General features: G+C 41.5%; 1 protein-coding gene across 1 annotated transcript; it reads left to right on the plus strand.

Annotated features, from left to right (window-relative positions):
- The first annotated feature begins 1852 nt into the window (after positions 1-1852).
- On the plus strand, positions 1853-21947 carry PKN3 (protein kinase N3). Its single transcript, XM_062591020.1, has 22 exons — positions 1853-1915; positions 4901-5183; positions 5723-5877; positions 7998-8127; positions 8240-8391; positions 8778-8973; positions 9288-9479; positions 9661-9770; positions 10326-10469; positions 11378-11453; positions 12438-12624; positions 13823-13934; positions 14497-14573; positions 15956-16022; positions 16604-16695; positions 17082-17258; positions 17348-17410; positions 17974-18050; positions 18635-18777; positions 19161-19268; positions 19855-19935; positions 20808-21947. Exons 1-22 carry the CDS (start codon positions 1895-1897, stop codon positions 21018-21020), a joined length of 2856 nt encoding a protein of 951 aa, XP_062447004.1. The 5' UTR covers positions 1853-1894; the 3' UTR covers positions 21021-21947.
- Positions 21948-22406: the final 459 nt, after the last annotated feature.

Here is a 22406-nt window from a genome sequence, read left to right on the forward strand (position 1 = left end):
GGATCTGCAGAGAGTGCACCGCATTACAAACAGCAGCAGGTTCCAGAAGGGTTTATAACAGTAAGGGCCTGTGCTGGCCTTTATGGGCTCATATTAGGCTCTACAGACTCCTATGGTCTCATATGGGCTTGTGCCTGGCTTATATGGGTCTGTGCAAGGCTCTCTGGGCTTCTACAGGCTCATGCCAGGCTGTGTGGGATCCTATGGACTCATCCCAGGCTCCAGGGGCTAGCATGGGTCTGTGCCAGGTTCTATAGGTTCCTATGGGCTTGTACGGGCTTGTGCCTGGCTTGTACAGGCCTAGGCTGAGCTCGTACAGGCCTGTGCCAGGCTCTACAGGCTCATACAAGTGTGTACCAGGCTCTATGGGCTCCTATAGGCCTGTGCCTGGCTCGTGCCAGGCTCCAAGGGGCTCATGTAGGCTTGTGCCAGGTCCTACGGGGCTCACACAGGGCTGAAGCAGGCTCTGTGGGCTCACAGAGGCTAATGCTGGGCTCTCTGGGCCTCTGCTGGGTACGATGGGCTTGTATGGGCTCATGCCAGGCTCAGTGGCCTTGTACAGGCCAGTGCCAATCTCTGTGGGCTTGTACCGGGTTGTGCTGTGCTCTGCAGGTTTGTATGGATCTGTTCCAGGCTCATACAGGCTCTTGCTGTGCTTTACAGGCTCATACGGACCTGTGCTGGACTCCAAGGGCTTGTGCTGAGCTCTCCCGCCTCACATATCCAAGGCACTTGCCTTGTTAACAACAGCAGCATGTTTTTAATACACCTTTGCTGTATTAATTCAACTTGATTAAGCTAGATTTAAAATTTTAATTTTTCTGGTGATTTCCTTTTATTAATAACTTACAAATGCTTATGTTAGAAAACCTGTTCTAATTAAATCAAAAGAAAACAAACATTTATATTTCTAGGTATATTTTTAAATGTGTGTGTGTGAATACTGTTAACTCTAGATTACTTTCTGACTCGGAAGTTGCATATTGCTCCAGGATAGAAAAAGCGTATGATTGCAATAACAAGTAACATTGTGTAATACTGCTGAGGAGGGGTCTTGGAAGTGGACGCCTCCACTATTCGAAAGCAGTATCTTCTTGGTTTAAACATTGGGCCTGCGACACACTGCATATCAATGCCGCGTGACACTGTGACATTGCAGCAGCGGGTGTTTTTTTTTATGCACGTTAGGTAGGCCTCTTGTCGGCCTGTCAATGCTTTTGGGTTATTTTTAACTCAAATATGCAGCTGAAGCCCAATATCTTAATCCTGGGTCCAGAGGGGGAGTGTTGCAGAGGAAAAGTCAGTCAATAGGCAGCACTAGAGGCAGGTATTGCCTCTTTTCCAGCATCCTGCCTGAAGGAGAGTCGCAGTAATTGTCTCCCCTACGAACAGGTATTCAAAGTTGTAAGTCAGTCTGTAGCACTAAAACTGAAATCCACCTATCTTCTCAGCATGGCACATTGGGCCTCGCCTGGCACCAGCCACGGGGCTTTTTCACCACGGTGCCAGGCTCCCACTTGGAGGGGATGTGAGGAAACCAGCAGCGCCCGAGTTAAGATCTGCCGCTCTGAAAATCCCTGTGATTTTGGCGCAAACTCGCGCTTCCTGGGGCCACCGAGGGCAGGGACCCCCTAAAGCCGCTCCGTCACCGCCAGGGAGCTCGGCGGCGGCAGCTACCGCCGTCTCCTCAGCGCCCGACCCGGCCCGCCTCCCTCTGCCCCCCCTCGGCGCCGCTCCCGGCTTGGCCCGGGCGCCTTCCCGCCGCGCCGCTTCCTCCCCTCCCCTCCCCTCCCCTCCCCTCCCCTCCCCTCCGCGGCGCCGGGAGGCCGCGAGAGGGCGCTGGCGGCGAGGCCGCAGTTTGAAAAAGCGCCGGTTGCGGGCGGCGCGCGCGGCAATGGCGGCGGGCGGCGCGCAGGTGAGCGGGGCGCGCGCGCGGGGCTGGGCGAGGCGGCCGGGCTCCCCCGGGAACGCTCCCGCTCTCCGAAGAAACGGCGTTCGGGCGAAATCCGCTGCCCGCTGAGAAAAACCTCCCTGCTCAGCACCGAGGGGTCGTGGGAGGAGCGGCCGTTCGGGCTGAGTGAGGGGAAGCAGCCAGCCCCCTCGCCGGGGAAGGCGTTACTGTCCGGAACGAGCCTCCCAGAGTGAGGGAAGGTGCCTTCTGCTTTGAGGAATTTTCAGACTAATCTGGAAAAAAAAAAAAAAAAAAGAGTGAGAAGAAGAAATGGTCCTGGGGAGTGCTGCACCAAGCGGTGCTGGGTGCTAGCCCTGTGGCTGCCCGGGTGCTGCCCAGCTCGGGGGCTTCTCTGGTACCAAAGTTACCAGTAGTTGTGTAACCGTTAAGAAAAATTATAACGGGCACCAGCTCCCGACATGGCTGCGATCGCCCTTTTCAGCATCGAGCGGTGATTTCCCCCCCCCCCCCCCTTACGGAGCGGATGCAGTTGGTGCAAGTGCCCCCCATTCAGGCTTCCTCGCAGAAGTTGGGCAAAAGGTGTGATTTAAAGTGTCTCGGTGAGCGAACGTGCCTCGGCGAGGGAAATCAGTTCGCAAATTAATTAACGTGCCGTTGGTGCAGCTGTAAAGGCTGGACCCACTCTGGGCTCAGTGCAGGTGAAGCTTGGGGCTGGGCTGGCCACAGCAGCCTAAGCGATGGGGTCTCTGTGGGCTGCAGGCCTCGGTGCAGCTTTGATGCCACTTAAATCTTTGCTAGCTGGGAAGCAGTCCAGGCGTTTCAGTACGGTGTGAAGGACCGACCTTCTCCTGGAGCCCGCCAGCAGCAGTGGCAGCGTCCAAGCACCCCGCCAACATTTCTGAATCCGCTTGCAAAATGTATCAACCTTGGTGCAAAATCAGCTTTCTCGTCTTCCTCGGTGTTTTATCTGCCTGGTGCAAGTGGTGTCTGTGTTATGGTACCTTCCAACGGATGGAGGAGAAGAAAGGCTCAGTGAGATGTGCCGTGCTTATTCTAAATTTATATAGAAAATGAGCACGATGCATTATCTGGCATTCAGGCTAGCCCTTGTCAGAGAGTGATACAGGAGAAAACTTGTCTAGCAGCTGTCTAGTCTGTCCCTGTTTGTGAATCAATACCCAGGTCTGTGGATTCAGGACCATTTTCAGCATTATCTTGCACCAGCTACTTGTTCTATCCAGAGGGTAGATCCAGCAGATCCAGAGGGTGGATTGCTTATGTCCATTTGCATGGTTGGAGAGAAAATAAATCTGTATGCTTTTCCTAATATTTATTTAAATGAGAATTACAAATAAACTCCTTTTAGTCACTTACTACAAACAGGATAAAGAGCTTTCTGATTCTCCAGCTTATAGTTAATAAAGGTTGACTGTGACTCAGGAACTCCATGAGTCAAGTTCTTCCTCCTGAAACTTTGGATGTTTTTCAAAGCTCTGGCTTAATTCCTGGCTTTACTAATTGGGCGAGAACTTCCTGGAATCAGGATGTTAGTCTGAAACTTTTTGTTTTGTTACCGATCTGAACAACTCCTATTTTGGCTATTTTGTGTCTGTTGCAGACCCAACTTGGTTTTAGGCCAATTTTAAAAATAGATTTTTTCCCCCTTCTTCTTCTTTAATTTAATTATTTTACCATTACACTGAAATTGTAGCAAAAACGCATCAAGAAGTTTGTTTGAATCTTTGAGATACTTAACAAAATATGTTAATAATGTGATTAAATAATTGTATATTACTGTGTGAATGGTGTGGGCTTTGGAGGCATAGCATATTCTTAAAAAGCTGTAAAATATATGAGCAATACAAAAACAGTGAGGTTTATTGTTAGAAATGTGGTCAACTGATTAAAGAATCTGAAAGCAAGTCAGGATTCCTGAGTTCTGTCTTTAGTCACTGACACGCTCACACTGCTTGATGTTAAGTCAGTTAGTGTAGAGGAGCTTGACTGCTACACTTTTGCATTTAAGTGGGGAATATGATGAGTAATTGGAGTTAAGCTGATAGTATAGTAATTGCTATGAATGCCTTAAAGGCACTCCTCCTGTTTAAGAGAAAAGTGTAAGCACTTGCTTAGATCTTTTTGTTCCACTGTCAGGTAGCTCTTTGTGGATGAAGCTTTCCCAGCTCTTGTCCGAGTCCAGTGTGTGATATACCTGTGCTGCTGTTGCCTATGATTTGTATGTTTGGAGTCTGTAAACTCTGTCCAGAGCTATTGCTGAGGCACATTTCACCAGAACAAAAAATTATATAAAACAAAGCCAAGAACTGAGTGCTGCTAATACAACTCAAAATAACCAACTTTTTAAAGAAACCTTACTGCATGTGAATCGCAGGTAGAATAAACATTAGAACAACAGTCTGGTTAACTTTTTGAATGCAGCTGAAAGTAAAGCTGACTCCTTTGCTTGTTCGGTTATAAAAACAGATGTAGGTTTTGCGTTTTTCTTCTTCAGGGATCATAGCTGGGAGATAATGCATGGTTGTGACATTTGTAAAATGCTCCAACTGGTTATTTGGTAGATGTCTTTGGAGAGTCAGTGTCAAGATGTGTTCAGGTAAAGATCTGTTTCTATTATGTAATACCAGAAAAACTTACTGTAGGCAAGTAACAACTGACTTTTGATACTCATGTGACATAGCTGTATATAGACATTAAATAAAAAGAAGGCAAGTCTGATAAGGGTTTGTCTTCATTATGATTTAAAACAAAATTAAGTCAGGTTAAGATCAAATCTGTGCTAAGACCTGTGGAATATAAATCCAGGTCTTGCCTTCTTCAAAAATTGGTAAAAAGGTTGGCTTCAGAATTTGTCTGAACCATTCTCTAAATTAAAAGAAGTAGTAGAATATTATGGGCGTATTGCTGTATCTTAAAAATGGTTGAATGGTGTTATATCTAATCCTCTTGCTCAATACTGCTTAATTGCAGGGCAGCTGTCTCTTGCAGCTGGGAAATGGGGTGAACTTAATGGATCCAAGCTTTCAGCAAAAACTGGAGGGTGAGAAGGAACTAATTCGTCGAGCTATTCAGAAAGAACTGAAAATTAAAGAGGGAGCAGAAAACCTGCGCAAAGTGACAACAGACAAGAAGAATCTTGTGCATATAGAGCATGTTCTGAAATCCTCCAACCAGAAACTGGAACAACTGCACTGGGAACTTCAGGAACTTAATGCAAGGATTGTAATAACAGAAAAGGAGGGGAGTAAGACAGGTAGGTTTTGGGTCATGATTGACATGCATATCTGCTTAGATAGCTTCAGCACTGAAGGCCTTCATGTCAAGGGCTCATGAGTATTGAGAGTTTTTGCAGTGGATACTCAGCTGATGAAATTAACTGCAGTAAAAAGTTGGGATTGGGGTAGTCAAGTTGAAAGGAGGTAATGCAAGATCAGTGTGGGCAGAGGACCAGCTGAAAGTGTGGGGTGTGGACAATGTTCAGGAGTAGGCTGTAGAGGGAATTGAAGAGGTTTAAATAGAATTTCTGGGCAGTCGAACATCCAAGTACCTTATGGGAGGAATGAGTGTAAATTTGGAAGAGTGCTTGTTAATACTGGGTCACCAGTAAACTAGGAAATACTTACAGGTATGAGCCTGAGCTTCATTTGAAATAGTATTTTAAAGCTAGTTTTGTAGGTGAGCTCTTTTTATACCTTCTTCTATAGCCTCATATTTTATAGATTGACTAATCTATAATTGAGTGAGATGACACAGGAAAAGATGACTAATGGTATTGATTGTGTTGTTGCACAGATGGCTCTTTATCTCCAGACCCTTGTCTCTGGGAAAGGAACCCAGACCCCATGGCAAGGAGGATTGAAGCTTTGAAAAGGCAGCTGCATGTTGAAATGAAAGTGAAACAAGGAGCTGAGAATATGATCCAGCTGTATTCAAATGCAACACCCAAGGTAAGAAGGAATAAACCACCTTGTGGGAATAAGGATTCCTGGAACACAATTTGTATTTAAAGTCTTAAGCACAAGCTCTGTCTGGTAATTGGTATATGAAAGAAATCCATTTGTGAAGCCTACTTGACTGAATCCTGGCTTTGCATTTTGGTGTTCAGCATTGTGACAGCGTGTCATGTTACTGCATGGAACAACTTGCATTAGACTTGTTGCAACGTGTTAACAGATTTCAAGAGCTTAATGGAGATCGAAAAGGAATTGGATGGCACACATCTTATGCGTCAAGAGCTTAAGCCAATTTCTAACTAGTGGATGTTAGCAGAAGGCTTTTCTGAAAGGATGGTTTATTCCACTTCTGCTTGTGATGTGGTTGTCTCTGCCTTTTTATGAAGTATCTGGTAGTGATCAATGTCAGAGAAGGGTTATTAGATTGGACAGACTGCTGTAATCTGTCAGTTTTGACTCTTTTAGTTTTTCTGACACAGCAGATACTATTGCACTTCTGCTCTTGAATACGTTTAATGGTATTAATCATACAAGTGGGAATCATGTAGCTAGATGTTAGTTGTCTAAGCTTCTTTGTAGTCTCAGTGAAAAGTGGTAGGCTCCTACAAAGAGTACCTTGTCCTGTTGTTCTGAGATGAATGGTCCTTTGGAAAGCCCTACCTCTTCCCTACTAACTACAGGCTCTAAATGATTGCTTTAGTCTAGATGACTAACTTAGTTGACTGAATGCCACCCTAGAAGTGTTAATAGGGAGGAATAACCCCATGCACAAGTACAGGCTGGGGGCTGACCTGCTGGAAAGCAGCTCTGCAGAGAAGGATGGCAGACAAGTTAACCACAAGGCAGTGATGTGCCCTTGTAGCCAAGAAGGCCAGTGGTATCCTGGGGGGCATTAGGAAGAATGTTGCCAGCAGGTTGAGGGAGGTGATCCTCCTCCTCTACTCAGCCCTGGTGAAGCCACATCTGGAGTAATGTGCCCAGTTCTGGGCTTCCCAGTGCAAGAGAGACATGGAACTACTGGAGAGAGTCCAGCGTAGGGCTATAAAGATGATTAGACCACTGGAGCATCTCTCTTATGAGGAAAGGCTGCAAGAGCTGGGCCTGATTAGCCTGGGGAAGAGAAGACTGAGGGGGGATCTTACCAATGTCTGTAAGTACCTGAAGGGAGGGTGTCAAGAGGAGGGGGCCGGACTCTTTTCAGTGGTGCCAAGTGATAGGGCAAGAGGCAACAGGCACAAACTGAAACAAAGGAAGTTACACCTGACTATAAGAGAAACTTCTTATTGCATCTAACCTCAGTGTTCATGGTGACTCTAAGTTAGAGGCAGATTTGAACTGGAGAGAGGTATCTCATAGGAAATAGCATGACAGAAGTACTATCTCTAGAGAAACTGTTTCAACAACTGTTTCAAGCCTGGGAAGATGGTGAGGGCAATGTAAGAGGTACATTCAATCACTGACATCAGAAAAGAAGGTACAAAAGTGTTGGTGTTGTGCACTGAGTTAGTGTGATGTTTTGATAGGCTAGGTAGTTTAGGATAGAACACATCAAGTGGTATCTCTTTGTGTGAGAGAGATCTTCAGGGATTTACTGGCTATTCATTCCACTTACTGAGTTTGGCATAATCATATTTAAAAATTAAAGGGATAATTAAAAAAAAATCCAAGCTTATTATGAAGCTTAATTCAATAAGACCAGCTATGTAGAGGGCTGTAATACGTTCCAAATCTCTGCTCACACAACTCTCTAAGCACAATTGACCCGTGAGCCACAAGTCTCAATGACTGCAAGATGGACATATCTGGGAGGCAGACCCTGTCCCCTAGCAACTCAACCATTTTCCATTGGTATCATAGTCCAGCAAAAACTCCTTGACCTGTACTTTCCCTCTATAAATGGAGGTAGGTATCTTAAAGCCGTTGGTCCTCGACATTGTTTCCTTTGCAGAATTGCTTATGTATGATATATCACGATCATTTATGACCCTTCTTTCAGGTACCATCTCATTGTCATCTGTGAACACATCACTGTACATAATCTGTTTTTTAATGAGTATGGTCCTCTCCTTCCATATGTGTTTGGTCTTTTTTGTTTTTGATTTTTTTCTTGGCAGGAGCGGAAGCTGTTGGCTACAGCTCGGCAAATGCTTCAGGACAGCAAGACAAAGATTGAAATAATCCGTATGCACATTGTGAAGGTGTCTCAGTCAGCAGAAGGGATAGAGGATGCAGTGGATCCAGCAGGTAAGGTGTTTTAATTAATTGATAAATCTTGGCACAGATGTGGCCAAAGCCCAGGATCCCAAATACTTGATCAGTTTGTATCCTTGCCATATTTTATCTCCAAAATGGCCAGTGAGGACGGGGACCACCATCAGTGCTTTGGAGCTGCGCATTGAGGAGCTGAGACATCACCTGCGCATTGAAGCTGCTGTAGCTGAGGGGGCAAAAAATGTGCTAAAGATCCTAGGAGGGAGTCGGGTGCAGGATCGCAAGTTTTTGGCTGAGGTAAGCATTTGTTCAGACCTTCTAAAGAGGGCTGTTTCATGCCTTATGCCTTAATGATTTAGGATGAATGAGTAGAGATAAGTCATTAACTAAGAGTTATGAATCTGGGAAATTCATGGCTGTCTGTGAGGATCCCCTGATTGGGATCACTTTCCCTTCTAGGTATAATATGCCTTGCTTTGGTGAAATTCCTCACCAAAGTCTGGAAGTGAGTCTGATGGTGTTTCAGGGTCTGTGGGAAAATACTCCCTCTTATTTTCTATTAGTAAGATATTAGTCTTTTTCTGAGGCTGACTTTAGTAAAGTCCATTTAAAAAAAAAATACCAGGGCCAGGGCTGTTAATTCAAAATTTTTGCCTATTCTGTATTATACTTCATATTGCTAGGCTCAGGGTCGCTTGCAAGAGTCCTCTCAGAAGATTGATCTGCTGCGCTTGTCGTTGGAACATCAGCTTAGTGAGCTTTCTCCTGATCACCCAAAGCGAGCACTCATCAAGCAGGAACTAGTAAATACTTCTTCCCTGGGAGCTCAGCGTGGCAACGTGCAACCTACTTCAGTCATCAAACCTACAGCTCTTACAGGTACCTAAATCCTGCATGATGTGTTGTTGTGGGGAGGATGTTGAAAAGAATGAGTTGAATTTCTCCTTATTATTGTGATGCCTCTTTTCATATGGACATTTGATTTTTCTGGGAACTGGATTTATTTCTTCTAGGTCAGTAAAAGCTTTTCAATGGTATGGATTTGCAAACTATTAGTAATCTGGGATACATTTGAGCTGCTAACTAGGAAGTCATGAACCTGAGAAGTTCTTGGCCCTTTGTGATGACAGGCTGACTGGAATCACTTTGCTGTTTTAGGAATAATATTTTTTTGCTCTGATGAAATTCCTCAGGCACACTGGAAGTGAGACTGATGGGGTGTCAGAATCTCCTGGAAAATGTTCCAGGACGTTCCCGAATGGCTAGTTCTTCTCCCATATGTGGCAGCCCAAGTGATCTGAGGTCCCTTACTCGAACACGAGTTGGCCTGGGTATCCACGGCCGGAGCAGTGCAGGAAAGTACCTGCGGAACGAAGAGCCATGTAGTGAGTATGGGGTTCCCTGTTGAATTGTGAGTGGTGTTTTGGGGCATGGGGATCTCATCTGGATACTACATTAGCCTGATATAAGTGTAATTGTGAGAAATCTGTTTTCTGCAAGCTTGAGAGACAATGGATCACGTTGTACCTAATCCTTCCCGAACTCTTATTTTTCTTCTTTGTCCAGATGAAGTCCTTGCTGTGCTCAAAGTGGACAATAAAGTGGTTGGTCAAACAAACTGGGGACCAGTTAATAACCAGGCATGGGATCAGAGCTTTGTCATTGAGTTGGACCGGGTAAGACTGCCTTAGATTCCTCTGTGTTGTATTTGTTTTTCTGTTTCACCTTACTTGGTTTGCTCATTTAGTTGCTATTCCATTTGCTTCAACTCTATATTGGCGCTTTCTCCTTATCCTTTTTTGTGCCAGTTATCTTTGTCTTCCCCCCCCAAGGCAATGCATCTCTGGCAGAGCTTCAGCCTGAACAGCATCTGTTGTCCCTCTCTCCCTATTTGAGTGGTTTTATTTCATCTCACCAGCAAAATGTCTCTCTTGGAGATTTCTGAAATGGGGAGCAAGGGCAGCTATCTCCAAAAGGGTCTGTAGCTGGGAAAGTCTGAAAAGATCAGAAAAATTGGGGAAATAGAAGGATTAAAGAAGTTCTTCCTTGCATTGTTTATTGAATTTTTACAGGGTAAAGAAAAAGATCTGTTCTGAAAGTTGCCTGGGGAAAAGCTGTGTGTCTGTGCATGTGTCTCTGTGTGTCTAGGCACATGTATGTGCCCCATCGCCAGAGCATGGGTCAGGATGTGACTGCTACTTCCCCCCCTACCCTTTTCTTTTTCTCTCCAGTCTCGTGAGCTAGAAATTGCAGTTTATTGGAGGGACTGGAGAGAACTATGTGCAGTGAAGTTTTTACGTTTGGATGATTTCCTTGATAACAAACGCCATGGGATGTGTCTCTCCCTTGAACCCCAAGGAGTACTTTTTGCAGAGGTACAGATTTCAGCTTTGTTTCTTTTTCAGAGAAGCCTGTCTGTTTAGGGTGTCTCCTGCCCTGAAATCAGTTGCTCAGCTCAGGATGCAAGGAGTGAAAGGAGCAATAATCTGGAAGGGCAGAATGGCACCTGAAATCCTCTAGAATGTAAGGATCATTATCACATATAAGAACAAGGAGCAACATGATATAATAGGATGTACACATGCCATAACCTGGAGTGACTCTTCAGCAGCTGCTCTGTAATTACATGAGTGCTCTGTGAAATCCATTGTTTTTTTATTTGCTTTCATTATGAGTCATTGGTGATGCTTTAATTAAACATATGGCTTAATGGTCATATTGAATTATAGACTGTAGAATCAAAGGGCCAGATTCCCTCTGGGTATGCTTATTTTGTCATCTTTCTGAAGCTAATAATAAAGAGCTTGAAGTCTCATCAGTGAAGAAATCATCCACATAATCCCTTAAAAGCCTCACTACTTTCTCTGTGTTATGATAAAAGTTTCTGGTCACCTCTCCAAAAGTAGGAGGATGACTTCATACTTCCATTTTGCTCTGTTTCGTTTATTTGTTTATTTCTATGGGCTAAGTGCATTACGGCAGGGGTTTTTTTATGCATGGCTTTGGGAATTAGTATAACTTTAGGATATGAATTGCTCTTCATTTTTTAGGTTTTCTGCATTTCAGGTAGCACAAAATTCCAGTATTTAAAACCACAGTTGAAAAACACAGTTGAGATGTTTAGAGGGTGAAGCTAAAATAACACAGTCTGTCTGCAGGAGTGACATCTCACTTGGCAAATATATATAAACGGAGAGCTTGATGAGAAAGCAGGCATGTATGCAAGTTTGTGCTCACAGGGTAAATGAAGTGTCCTAACAAATCCCCTTTACTCCTCTGACAGGTGATGTTTTGTAATCCTGTCATTGAGAGAAGGCCCAGACTGCAGCGACAGAAACGCATTTTCCCCAAACAGAAAGGTAAACTGCTAGAGAACTGACTGCTTACTCATAAGGGTGAGAGGGCTGAGGGCTAAGGTTTGCAGTAACAGGCTGGCATGCACTCCCTTCCCCTTAAATTTGTGAGACACATTAAAATGGTTGCTGATTATTGTGTGCCAGTAGGTGGGCTTCATTAGAATGTGGAAGCTTGTCCTGCCGCAAAAAAGTGCAGGCAGCCTGGCTGCAGTATGATATGTAATGTTGTGATATTGCAGCAGTATTTCTACTCATAATTAACAGTGTCAGGAAGATATAATTACTAGCTTTTAAACAGACTTCTTAGCAATATCCAGTACTTAAGCTGTGCTAATTTAACCAGCTATGCTCCTACTGATGAAAGAACAGATATTGGAGGATTTTCTGGAAAACTCCAAATTATAGAAGACTGTAGCATGAACGAGCCATTGATTGTCAAAGCTTTAGAGTTGGCATTTCAGTCAGATTAAAAGCTTAGGGTCTTTAATAACTTATTTACTTGCTTTTATCTGCACACTTTTTCCTATTAGTCTAGATAAGGTAAGACTTTTATATAGTGAGGGCTCTTGGCAGCCAGGATACACTACACGTTATGTTTTTATTCTTCAAGAGGTAAAAATAATTAAAAGATCAGGTGTTAATGTTTGTGAGATGTTTTCAGAAACTTTCAGTTAACAGGCTGCATGATTAAAATGCAGTGTAAAAATAGAAGAAAATTTGGCTAAAATAAAATATTTTTTAGTATCTTATGTAACCTTTACTTGAGGATTATGTTATGATGTTATAGGGAGCCAAACTTGATGGAACAAATCTACTATTTCACCTATCACTATTAAATGTTCTTCTCCAAGAGAAGCCTGTTTTCCTAAGGTGGGCTGCCTTTTTGAGTAACGCATGAGTATTTGATGGAAAAGATAATTTAACAATTCATGGCATTGTAATTTGTGCATTGTAACCTCATTGGTGTTTGGATGCTGACTCTTCCAGGGAAAGAATTTCTCAGAGCTTCTCAATTGAACATAAATGTTGCAGCTTGGGGTCGCCTGATGATGAGTTTCCTCCCTCCATGTAGTTCCATGAGCAGTCTGAGCCCCTCGTTTCATGATCCCATTCATACCAACTTCTCTCCAGTTCCTTTGCAAAGTCCTATTGATTCAGTGTCCAAGCTGACTAGGTAAGACCCATTCCGATTATTCTATGCCTATTCCAGATTGTCATCTAGGAATAGGTCTTAAAATACAGTTGCAGCTTTCTATAATGGTGGAAGTTTTTTTTGTGAAACTTAATTCACAATTTTAAGAAAAGCCAATCATAGAATCGTAGAATGGTAAGGTTGGAAGGGACCTTTGGAGATCATCTAGTCCAACCCTCAGCATAGCCCGTATGGGGACTGAACCCTTGACCTTGGCATTAGCAGCACTACGCTACTACTGAGCTAATGCTGCCTGAAATTATGTGGTTTTGGTGAGATGTTTGTTACAGCATGGCTAGTTATGGTTGATGGTTACCAACTGGACTGTTTTCCAGGATTACTATCATACTGAGCAGTATATTCCTGACCAGGGGAACTTTAGCATCTTTCTTATCTTTTGCAGTAAGAACTGTAGGTGGTGGTAAGTAAATGCCATGATAAAGAAGAAACCAAAACAGATTCTCCAAAGTTGTTTTATATACACAGAAAGATGTTCTAGTTCTGCACTGTAAGGGAAGGAAAATTCCACTCATTCAGTGTTTTTTACCTGCACAATAACTGAGCTCTATGCAAGGTCACAATGTGATTGTTATGGTTAAAAACATACTCTTCTTTCATGGAGTTACATGTACCCCAACCATGAGCCTAACATATTGTTCAAAAGTTACATAAATAAGCTTTTGAATATTCTATAGACGCTCTAAATAATAGTTTCTCTAAAATTGGTGAAATTATTTGTTAGAGAATCAGCCATTCTGTGGAAGAGACTATTTCTACTGATCCACAAGATCTTGAAAAGAAAAAAAAAAAAAAAGAGATCAAGTCAACTACTGTGATGCTGTTAGAATCCAAGTTTGTTTCAAGTTCTTGATCAGAGAATTGCTTATTTCTAAGTACATATCCAGCATTAATTTTATAACATCAGAAGTCTAGTGTTGGAACAGAAGACATCAACAGCTTAATTTAACCATCAGCAGCATATTGGCTCATTTTCTTTTAATTTCAAGGAGCATATTTCTTTTTGATATTTCATAGACTTGTGATGTGAATCAAGGAGTCCTCTTGTCCGATGTGTTGGAATGAACTAAATTTTGTTATATAGCTTCCAGTGATATATCTGTGCCTGTGTACAACATTGTGTTCCAAGGCAATCACCTTAAACTTTGTCTTATAAATGCAGTGACTTTCCTGTGGCTAAGCTTTCGTTTGATGATGAAGCTCCACCCAAGTCTCCATGCTTTTTTCTGACGGCCAGCTCCAAAGAATCAACACCATCTTCTGCAGACTCTCCGGTAATCATCTGGGTCAATAGGGAGTTTTTTATTTTTCTTCCAAGGCTCAGTAATTTTTAACTTTTTTTTGGAGAAATTTTGGAGAAGTACTGGAGAAATTAGCTATACTTCATGCAAGTACCTCCTTATTAGCTAACTTACTTCCAGAGATTGAGTCCAATGAGTTATTTTGGCATGGAGTTTGCAGGAAAGTACTGCATCTATATATATAATTCTGCTTCTCCAGGAAAGGCAACTTATAACAATAGTTAAACTAACATATATATATATAAATAAAAAACTATTATTATAAGTTGCCTTTCCTGGAGAAGCAAAATGGGTATGAAACACTATTATTATGGTTCAGACAATTCACTGGTGTATGGAATAGTCTTATGCAGCCACAGATGATCTGTTTTCATGTTGCTCTTTCCCAGCAAAGGTGACAACTAATTGCACCATAGCAAGGACTTGTCTGTGGTCATGCTGGATGGGGACACAGGAAGAAATTAGGATGTGAGTGTTCAGGTCTGATTTGGTGATTCCAGAGAATGACATAGTGTAACTTTCTCTTTGTTCCTAGTGTTTGAAGAGGCTGCATGTTGAGGAAAAGTATTGCAATTCCAGTCTAACAGGATTTCCAATCCAGGCATCTCTAAGGTAGAGGTGGACAGCATGAGCTGTCTTGGGTCACAAATTAAAGAGGCATCGGGCTGAAATATTTGAGCTATACTGTACTATACAGTACAGTTTAATAGGTGATTTTAGAAGAAGTTAACTGTCTTCAAGTGGTTCCTCATGTTTAAGTGTTGGAAGTTTTCTGGTGTAGTGTATTTAGACATGTCTGAATTTGAAGTAGAGTATCTCAAAAACACTTCTGGTACTCCTTACACTCTTCTGTTTCTACTAGTATGCAATATGTATCGTCTTTCATTACATAAGGAGGCGTAAAACAATAAGTTGTTTATAGTCTATGGCATTTATGTGTAAAAATGTATACAACAAGGATACATAGTAGTAAATACACCTAAATCAGGGCAAGAGTGCATGTGTGTATGTAAGAGTGTGTGTGTGTGTGTGTGTGTGTGTGTTAACTTGTATACAACAAGGGTATACAGTTGTAAATATATCTAAAACAGGACAAGTAAAAAAATAATAATAATATTGGTGAACAAATACTGACTGAAAAAGCGCATACAACAAAATTTATCTAAGCTATTCTTATAGTTTAAATATTTTGTATGTGGGATTACAGAATTGCATTCATAAGGTCATAATCGCTTCTGAGGAGTCTGATTTTCTTTAGCAAAGTGCAGTCAGGCCACCTATCTATGTCCTCGCTGAGAAAACTGAGGAGAGAGTACATACAGAGCCCTTCATTTCACTCACCGGAGGAGTATGGAATGTCTGCTCCCTTTTAAAGATGTCCCTAGACTAAAGCTTTTGGATGCTTTTTTATTATTCTTTCCAAGTGATTCTGCAGCCTGAGTTTCTTTGATAACACCTTATGGCTGACATAACATTCTAAAAGCATCCCTGTATTCAGCTACATATTTTGTTTTCCAGCAACATCTTATGTCTGTTGTTATCCCCTGTTTCATTTCCAGTTCCCTTCTGAGAGCTTCTTATCTCAGTATCCTGCTGGCACTTGATATGTACGTGCTCATGTCCGATTATCACAATTGCTGTTGAGCCTGCTGAAAGGAATGTAGGCAAAATTGAATTTTATTACCCTAAGAGTGGGAAGTAACAGAGAGAGTGAGTGTTGGAGAGGCAGAATTGTTACTCCTGTTACCAGAAGGGATGGAAGGTAGGGACTGCTACTGCTGGGAGCAGTTTCTTCAACTTCCTGCTCCCTTCTTCAGAGGGAAGCAAGCCTACTTTCCAGCATTTCAGCCTAGGAAAGGATAGCTGAGGCAGCTCTTTGCTTTGCCTGTTCTCTATGCAGAGCTGCTTCTCCATTACAAATACATGCTCCTTTGGTAACTGTTTCTGCATCTTTTGGGTATTGACTCAGCATTTTTTCTTCTGTTTACCTGCAGGAAAAGGGCAGTTCAGCTTGAGGATTTTCACTGTATTGCCATGCTAGGACGTGGACACTTTGGGAAGGTAGGGTAGAAATGCAGGCTCTATGGAGGAGAGTGATAGGAGTGTGAGTGTGAAGATGGGTTTCTGTCTCAGAGTCCGAATACAAATGTAGTACCAAGAGGTTTGTTGCAATGCAGATATACAGAACAAACCTAACCCAAACACAGAAGCAGTTAATGCTCCTGTCAACAGTCAAAACTCCTGAGGAGTTTCTGCTTTAAAACCTGGATGAAACTCTCTGGGGATTGACAAAATCATTTCATAAAGCCCATAAATATCCTTCTTTTTATTATAAACTGCAATCATTAGTGAAATAGCTTCTTTGGTAAAAACTGCATGCCTAGCTGCTTGCTGTGAGAGTTCTGAAATGTTCTCAAAGCACTGGGCACCTATGATATTGCTGTTTCTGAAAATAATGTAACTTAGTGGCATCCTTATGGACCACTGCAGCACAGGGAGCAGAAAAGTCTTTGGAGTTGCTTGAGCTTGGTTTTGAGAATGACTGGAGTGGATGAAAGTAATTTGTGACAAGAAGGTGTTAATGTAATCCAGTGAGGAAATATCAGAACTGTTTGGAGTACAGCATTTCTGTTATCTTTCAGGTGCTTCTGGCCCAATACAAAGTGACTGGGAAGCTGTATGCTATCAAAGCCTTGAAGAAAAAAGATATTATTAACAGGGATGAAATTGATAGGTGAGCTTTGTTTAGAGATGGTACTATTGCCAGATGCTGCAGTGTCACACCTGTAGTCAACTGTTAGTAGGTATGATGCCTGCGTCTTGATACTGTTAAGGTTATGAGTGGCCTTAAAACTAAAAGCAGAAATAGCAGGAAGCTTATAACAGTGCTACTTCCTAGCTTCTGATGGAATAACACTCACCTGAAGAACAGACTAAAACACAAATATTTATCTTTTGTATAATAATATAATATTTATCTTATATATATCCTTGAATAAGACCACTTTTTTATTTCTGCAGCGTAAGGTGTGAAGATTTCCTCCTTCATTCTGTCTTTATCAAAACAGAACTTTCTGCCAACCTTTAACATTGACATCTTCATTCTTTGAATCCTGGCAGCTTGAACTGTGAGAAGCGAATCTTTGAAGTGGTCAATTCTTCTGATCATCCATTCCTTCTGAACATGTTTGCCTGTTTTCAGACACCTCATCATGCTTGTTTTGTAATGGAATATACCCCGGGTGGTGATCTTATGATGCGCATACATGAAGATATCTTTCCAGAGCATACAGCACGGTGAGTTAGAGTTAGTCTAGTTTCCAGGCACTATAAATTTTTAACGTGGTTCTCATATATCTTTCCTGATAACTATTTCTCTTTTCTAGGTTTTATACAGCCTGTGTAGTCTTGGGGCTCCAGTTCTTGCATGGGAAGAAAATTATTTATAGGTAATACAGCAAAGAATGAAGTATAAGACATTTCAGTGACCTGAAAATGTATTTTTCCTGTAGCTACATGTCTGGAGCTCACTATCTTGCTAGGGTTTCTGATCCTTCTGTCTATTTTCCCCATCTTATGTTGCTATCGATGCATGTTCATCATTCATGTCTTCGTTACCTGAGGTAAAGAAAGTCATCTAGGAGATACTCATCTGACATGTTGCAGGTGATTCATCTTCTGTGACATGTTGATACGTTCTGGAGGGGTGGGGGGTGCCTGTAAGTCATTGCTTTCTTTCTGATTGGGACAGTTGAGTAGTTTTCCTGTTGTTGTGGGATGCCCTCTTAGCAGATGAATAAGCCCCCCTGGCTCTAAGCTGCTTTGTGAGCCTTTTGTTAAGAGGAAAATGTCAGCAAAATAGCCTTTGGGGGGGGGGGGGGAATCTTTCAAATATTATTTAATTAATTTTATTCTCTTTAGTAACATCTAGTTTCTGTCTCTTGCAAAAAAGCTGTTGTATGGCAATCCTCAGACTTCATTCACTGTTTTCTTTCCCTTCCTTTGCCCACAGGGATCTGAAATTGGATAATCTGCTTTTAGATGCTGAAGGCTTTGTGAAGATTGCAGATTTCGGACTGTGTAAGGAAGGTGAGTCATTCTGGTGAAGCCAAAGTTGAGCCATCCGGATGAATTTTAGGATCTGCACTCAGGTAATGTGTTTGCAAATACAAATACTGAAGTGGCTCTGTTTAACTGTTGTATTTATTCCTGTCTAAAGAAATCTCATCTATCTGGCCATAATGAACCTGAAAGGAGTATTTTGGCTTCTGCTCTTCAGGAAACTTATCAAGGAGTTTACAGTGTACTTGTTTCCCCAAAGGAGCTAGGGTATAGGGTAGCACAAGATGTGTTCCTGAGTGAGCAGTGGGGTCTCCAGGAAGTTTCCTTGTTTTTGCTGTTTTTTTTTTTTTTTTTTTTTTTTAAGCATTGTCTATATATTTCTTTGATTTTTCTAAGGTGAGACCTAAGAGTTGTGGGGATCCTCAGGCTCCATTCTTCCTAAATGACATTTACAAGCATAGCTGAGAGCTCTTGCATAGTTAAGGACATTAGTTTATCAATATGGCTTTCAAAGGGTAGGACTGCATGTGATACATTTAGAAATGCATGTGCTGGATTTTACAACACTTTTTTTTTTCCTTTTCCTTTTTCTTTTCTGCCTCTCCCTACAGGAATGGGTTTTGGAGACCATACAAACACCTTCTGTGGCACTCCTGAATTCCTGGCTCCAGAAGTCCTGACAGACGTTTCATACACTCGGGCAGTAGACTGGTGGGGATTGGGTGTACTCATTTATGAGATGCTTGTTGGTGAGGTAAGACCACCTTTCTCTAACAGCATCTCACCAAGCAGTCTTGGGGAAGATTGTACCTGATCATAGGAAGTAAAATTTTGGTGAAAGTGGCCAACAGCCATTCAGATATTTAAAAATAACTTCAGGCATGTTTGGGAGTTCCTCATGCATTTAAATTATGAGTTTTCTAATTGTTGTTTTTATTTATTTATTTTTGAAAACAGTTCTAGTAGTCTTACCCTGGCCTTTTGGTTATTAAAATTTAATATTTCTATCACATTTTTCTCGTTTGTAGTGCCTGCCAAACGCTAGTTAATCTTTACAACTTCCTCCTATGCTCATCTCTGTTTTGTAGCAAGAAACAGGTGCTATGTGAGTTAAGTAATAAAATGTCACAATTGCAGTCACCATTCCCTGGAGATGATGAGGAAGAAGTCTTTGACAGTATTGTCAATGATGAAGTCCGATATCCACGATTCCTTTCATCTGAGGCACTTTCTATAATCTGCAAGGTAATGGGCTAGGGATTTTTTAGCATCTTGAGAAATTTGCATTTATCATAAGTAGATCCAGAGGGGACATTCACTATTCGGGCCAGATAGCATCTGTGTGTGTAATGTAGAGCTGCCTACACAGGCTAAGGAAATATTTAAAATTTACACATGTAGTTATTTTCCCTTTATTTTTTTTTTTTTTTCTTTCTACACAAATGCTACTCTTCTGGCTAAGGATGACTAAGCAGGCTTATTACTGAGGCCTGTTGCTGCTAATTTTAAAATGGAGAAGCATTGCTTCAAGGGCAGGAATATCAGAGTAATTTGGAGATGGTTTGATCAGTTTTTAAATAAGAGCTGTTCATCATGTGTGCACAATTAAAATGAGATGCTACATGCAGTTTATAGCAGCTATCGTATTGATATTAGCAAGTTGTTTACAAGGTACTAGTCTGAGCTATTGCCGGCAGTTTTAAGACCTTGCCGCAAAGGGAGTATGGCAAGACACTGAAGGCTCCCATCTCCTTCTCTGCCCCCACCCCAGAGTATTATTTCTGCCCATCCTTGTTCCAGTTGTTTAATTTTGGACTGATTTTTTTTTCAGCTGCTTCAGAAATGTCCAGAGCGTAGACTGGGAGCAGGGGAAAGAGATGCAGAAGAGATTAAAATCCAAGCTTTTTTTAAGGTAGAAGCTCCCTTTATTCCGCCCCTTCAGCTCTTGTATTTAAGCTGAGAATGATTTGCCTTTCTGTTGGTGATGAGGCAAATTTCCATTAGTTATCAGTTATATCTTAATGGCAGCTTCTGTTGCACCTTGTTGCTCTAGTTAGGAATAAATGTTTCAAGTCATGTTGGAAATGACATTCCCCCAAGAGTTTACTGGGATCTGTAAGCTTCCAAGACCAGTTTGTTATTTCCAGTTGTGCTACTTTTACATACAAATACACCTACCTTATCAGCCATCAGCAAATATCCCTTTTTATATCAAACTGCAACAGTCAAAGATGCTGTCTAGTGATGACAATGATTGCCAGTTACTCTATTTGATGGCACCTGCACTTGCAGGATGTACATGAGTCATAAGAGAAATTGAGGTTAAAGATGCATTTGCTTTGGTTCAAGGGTGCATAGCCATCTAGGCAAAGATGTTACTAGAAGTTATTAGACTCACAGCATCTGGCTGGCTTTGCACTGGAGTAAACGAAGAGCTCTTAATGTTGGCACAAGTTGCTATGTAAATCTGCTGATGTGCCTGGCCATGGCTGCAGTTTAGTTTTGTCCTTACTGAGTATAGTTTGAACTGTAGTATGTTCTGATGCATAGTCTATGTTAGAATAGCATAGCATAGGCTATGTAGAAAGTGGAATTTTTTAGTTTTGTTTTGTTTTTTTTTTTTTGGGGGGGGGGCTTTGGGGATTTTTTTTTTTTTTGTGCTTAGTAGAAATTATGACTTGTTGCAAATGATTTGGGAGACAGGCTGCAATCCTTCCTCTTTCTACTGCATATTTCGTAAATAATCTTAGTGTCAATCTGGCCTGTTCGCTTTGTTCTTTACAGGAAGTTGATTGGGATGCCTTGTTTGCCAGGAAAGTGAAGCCCCCTTTTGTGCCCACTTTAAGAGCGCCAACTGACATTAGCAACTTTGATGAAGAGTTTACCTCGCAACAGCCCATTCTGACTCCTCCAGAGGAGGTTGCTCTCCTAACTCGTAAGGAGCAGGCTATCTTCAAGGATTTTGACTTTGTCTCTACGGATCTTTTAGATGTTTGACTGCTGTGGTGTAAGAAATCTGAACAAGTTGTTACCATCATGAGTTTCTAGAGACAACTTGACATGGCAATGGAAAAGTCAAAAGAATTCGTAGAAGTGGTGGTGCTGATGACCCTAGGAAGAGTGTCTTACAAACTGAGTTGTTCTACTGTGTTTCACTTTCAGTTTTTGGAGATACTGAATGGATATTGAAGGGATATTGAATGTGAATAACCTTAAGTAGTAGTCCATTTTTGACTGAGTGTCATCTGCCGCCATTGAATAGGTATGGAAATTTGGAATTTAAACTAGACTTAATGAAATCAAATCTTCTCTGCATCCCAGGTTACTCTTTGCAAAGAGCCTCAGTAAGTGGCATAGCTCTTAAGTGGCCTAACAACAGGGGGAGTTACTATATCCTGCCTGTTTTCTAGAAGAGATATGCAGTGTTTCTCTGTGTAATGTTTCTTTTTTATCCATTCCTGTTCATAGGTATGTATGCAAGGGACGGAATGGATTTTAGTACAACCAATGAAGTTTGGTAATAATCCAAATGAACTATCTTAAGGAAAAAAACTTCTACTTATCTGATGATGCTAAATGTTAGCTATTGTTTTTAATGGTAAAAACCTCACAGCTTTGCACATGCTATTTTTTTTGAAAATAAAGATACTTTTCCTTATAATGAAGTCATAACTTTTCATCTCCTTGGTGTTAGTTAGCTGAATGTGTTTCAGATTAGGACCATCAATGTTCTGCTCAACAGAAAAGGTTTTGGTTTTTCTGTGTAAATATCATGGTAGTATTTTCTTTCTTCTTTCCTTCTTTCTCATTCCAGTTGTCTGGACATACTGCATGATGTGATCACTTATCACATCCAAATGATTGCAGGCAAGTTTTCTCATGATGTTTCTATCTATGCATAGTTCTGTATCTTTTTTGGAATAGCTAATATAATGACAATTTTATTGTTGGAAAATGAATAAGCTTAAGTTAATTTGTCTGGTAACCTATCATGTGTAGTTAATGCTTGATAAAGATGCATTTTCTTCTCTTATTCATTATATTAGCTTGTAGAGCAAAAGAAGGAAGGGTATCTAGAAAGGAAATATTTCACTAAAAAGAACTAGGCACATATAGCTATTACTCTTTGGTTTATCTTCAACAGAGGTAGACAGAAGCTGAACTCTCATTAACTGTGCTATTTCTGGAGATAAGGCTGGAGTGCAGCCAGTGAGTAACCCTCATTAGACCAGCCTTGGTATAAGTGCTTCAGGATTCAGAGAGGTAAGAACAGTAAGAGTATATATTACTGTATAACAGAAATCACACTATTCCTATTTCCTATTGTCAGAGCCAAGTGCAATTGCTGGAAATTCCAGAGTATCCTTTCAACCTCCTGCTTCT

The sequence above is a fragment of the Rhea pennata genome, chromosome 18, assembly GCF_028389875.1.
Source record: "Rhea pennata isolate bPtePen1 chromosome 18, bPtePen1.pri, whole genome shotgun sequence".
NCBI classification, from domain to species: domain Eukaryota; kingdom Metazoa; phylum Chordata; class Aves; order Rheiformes; family Rheidae; genus Rhea; species Rhea pennata.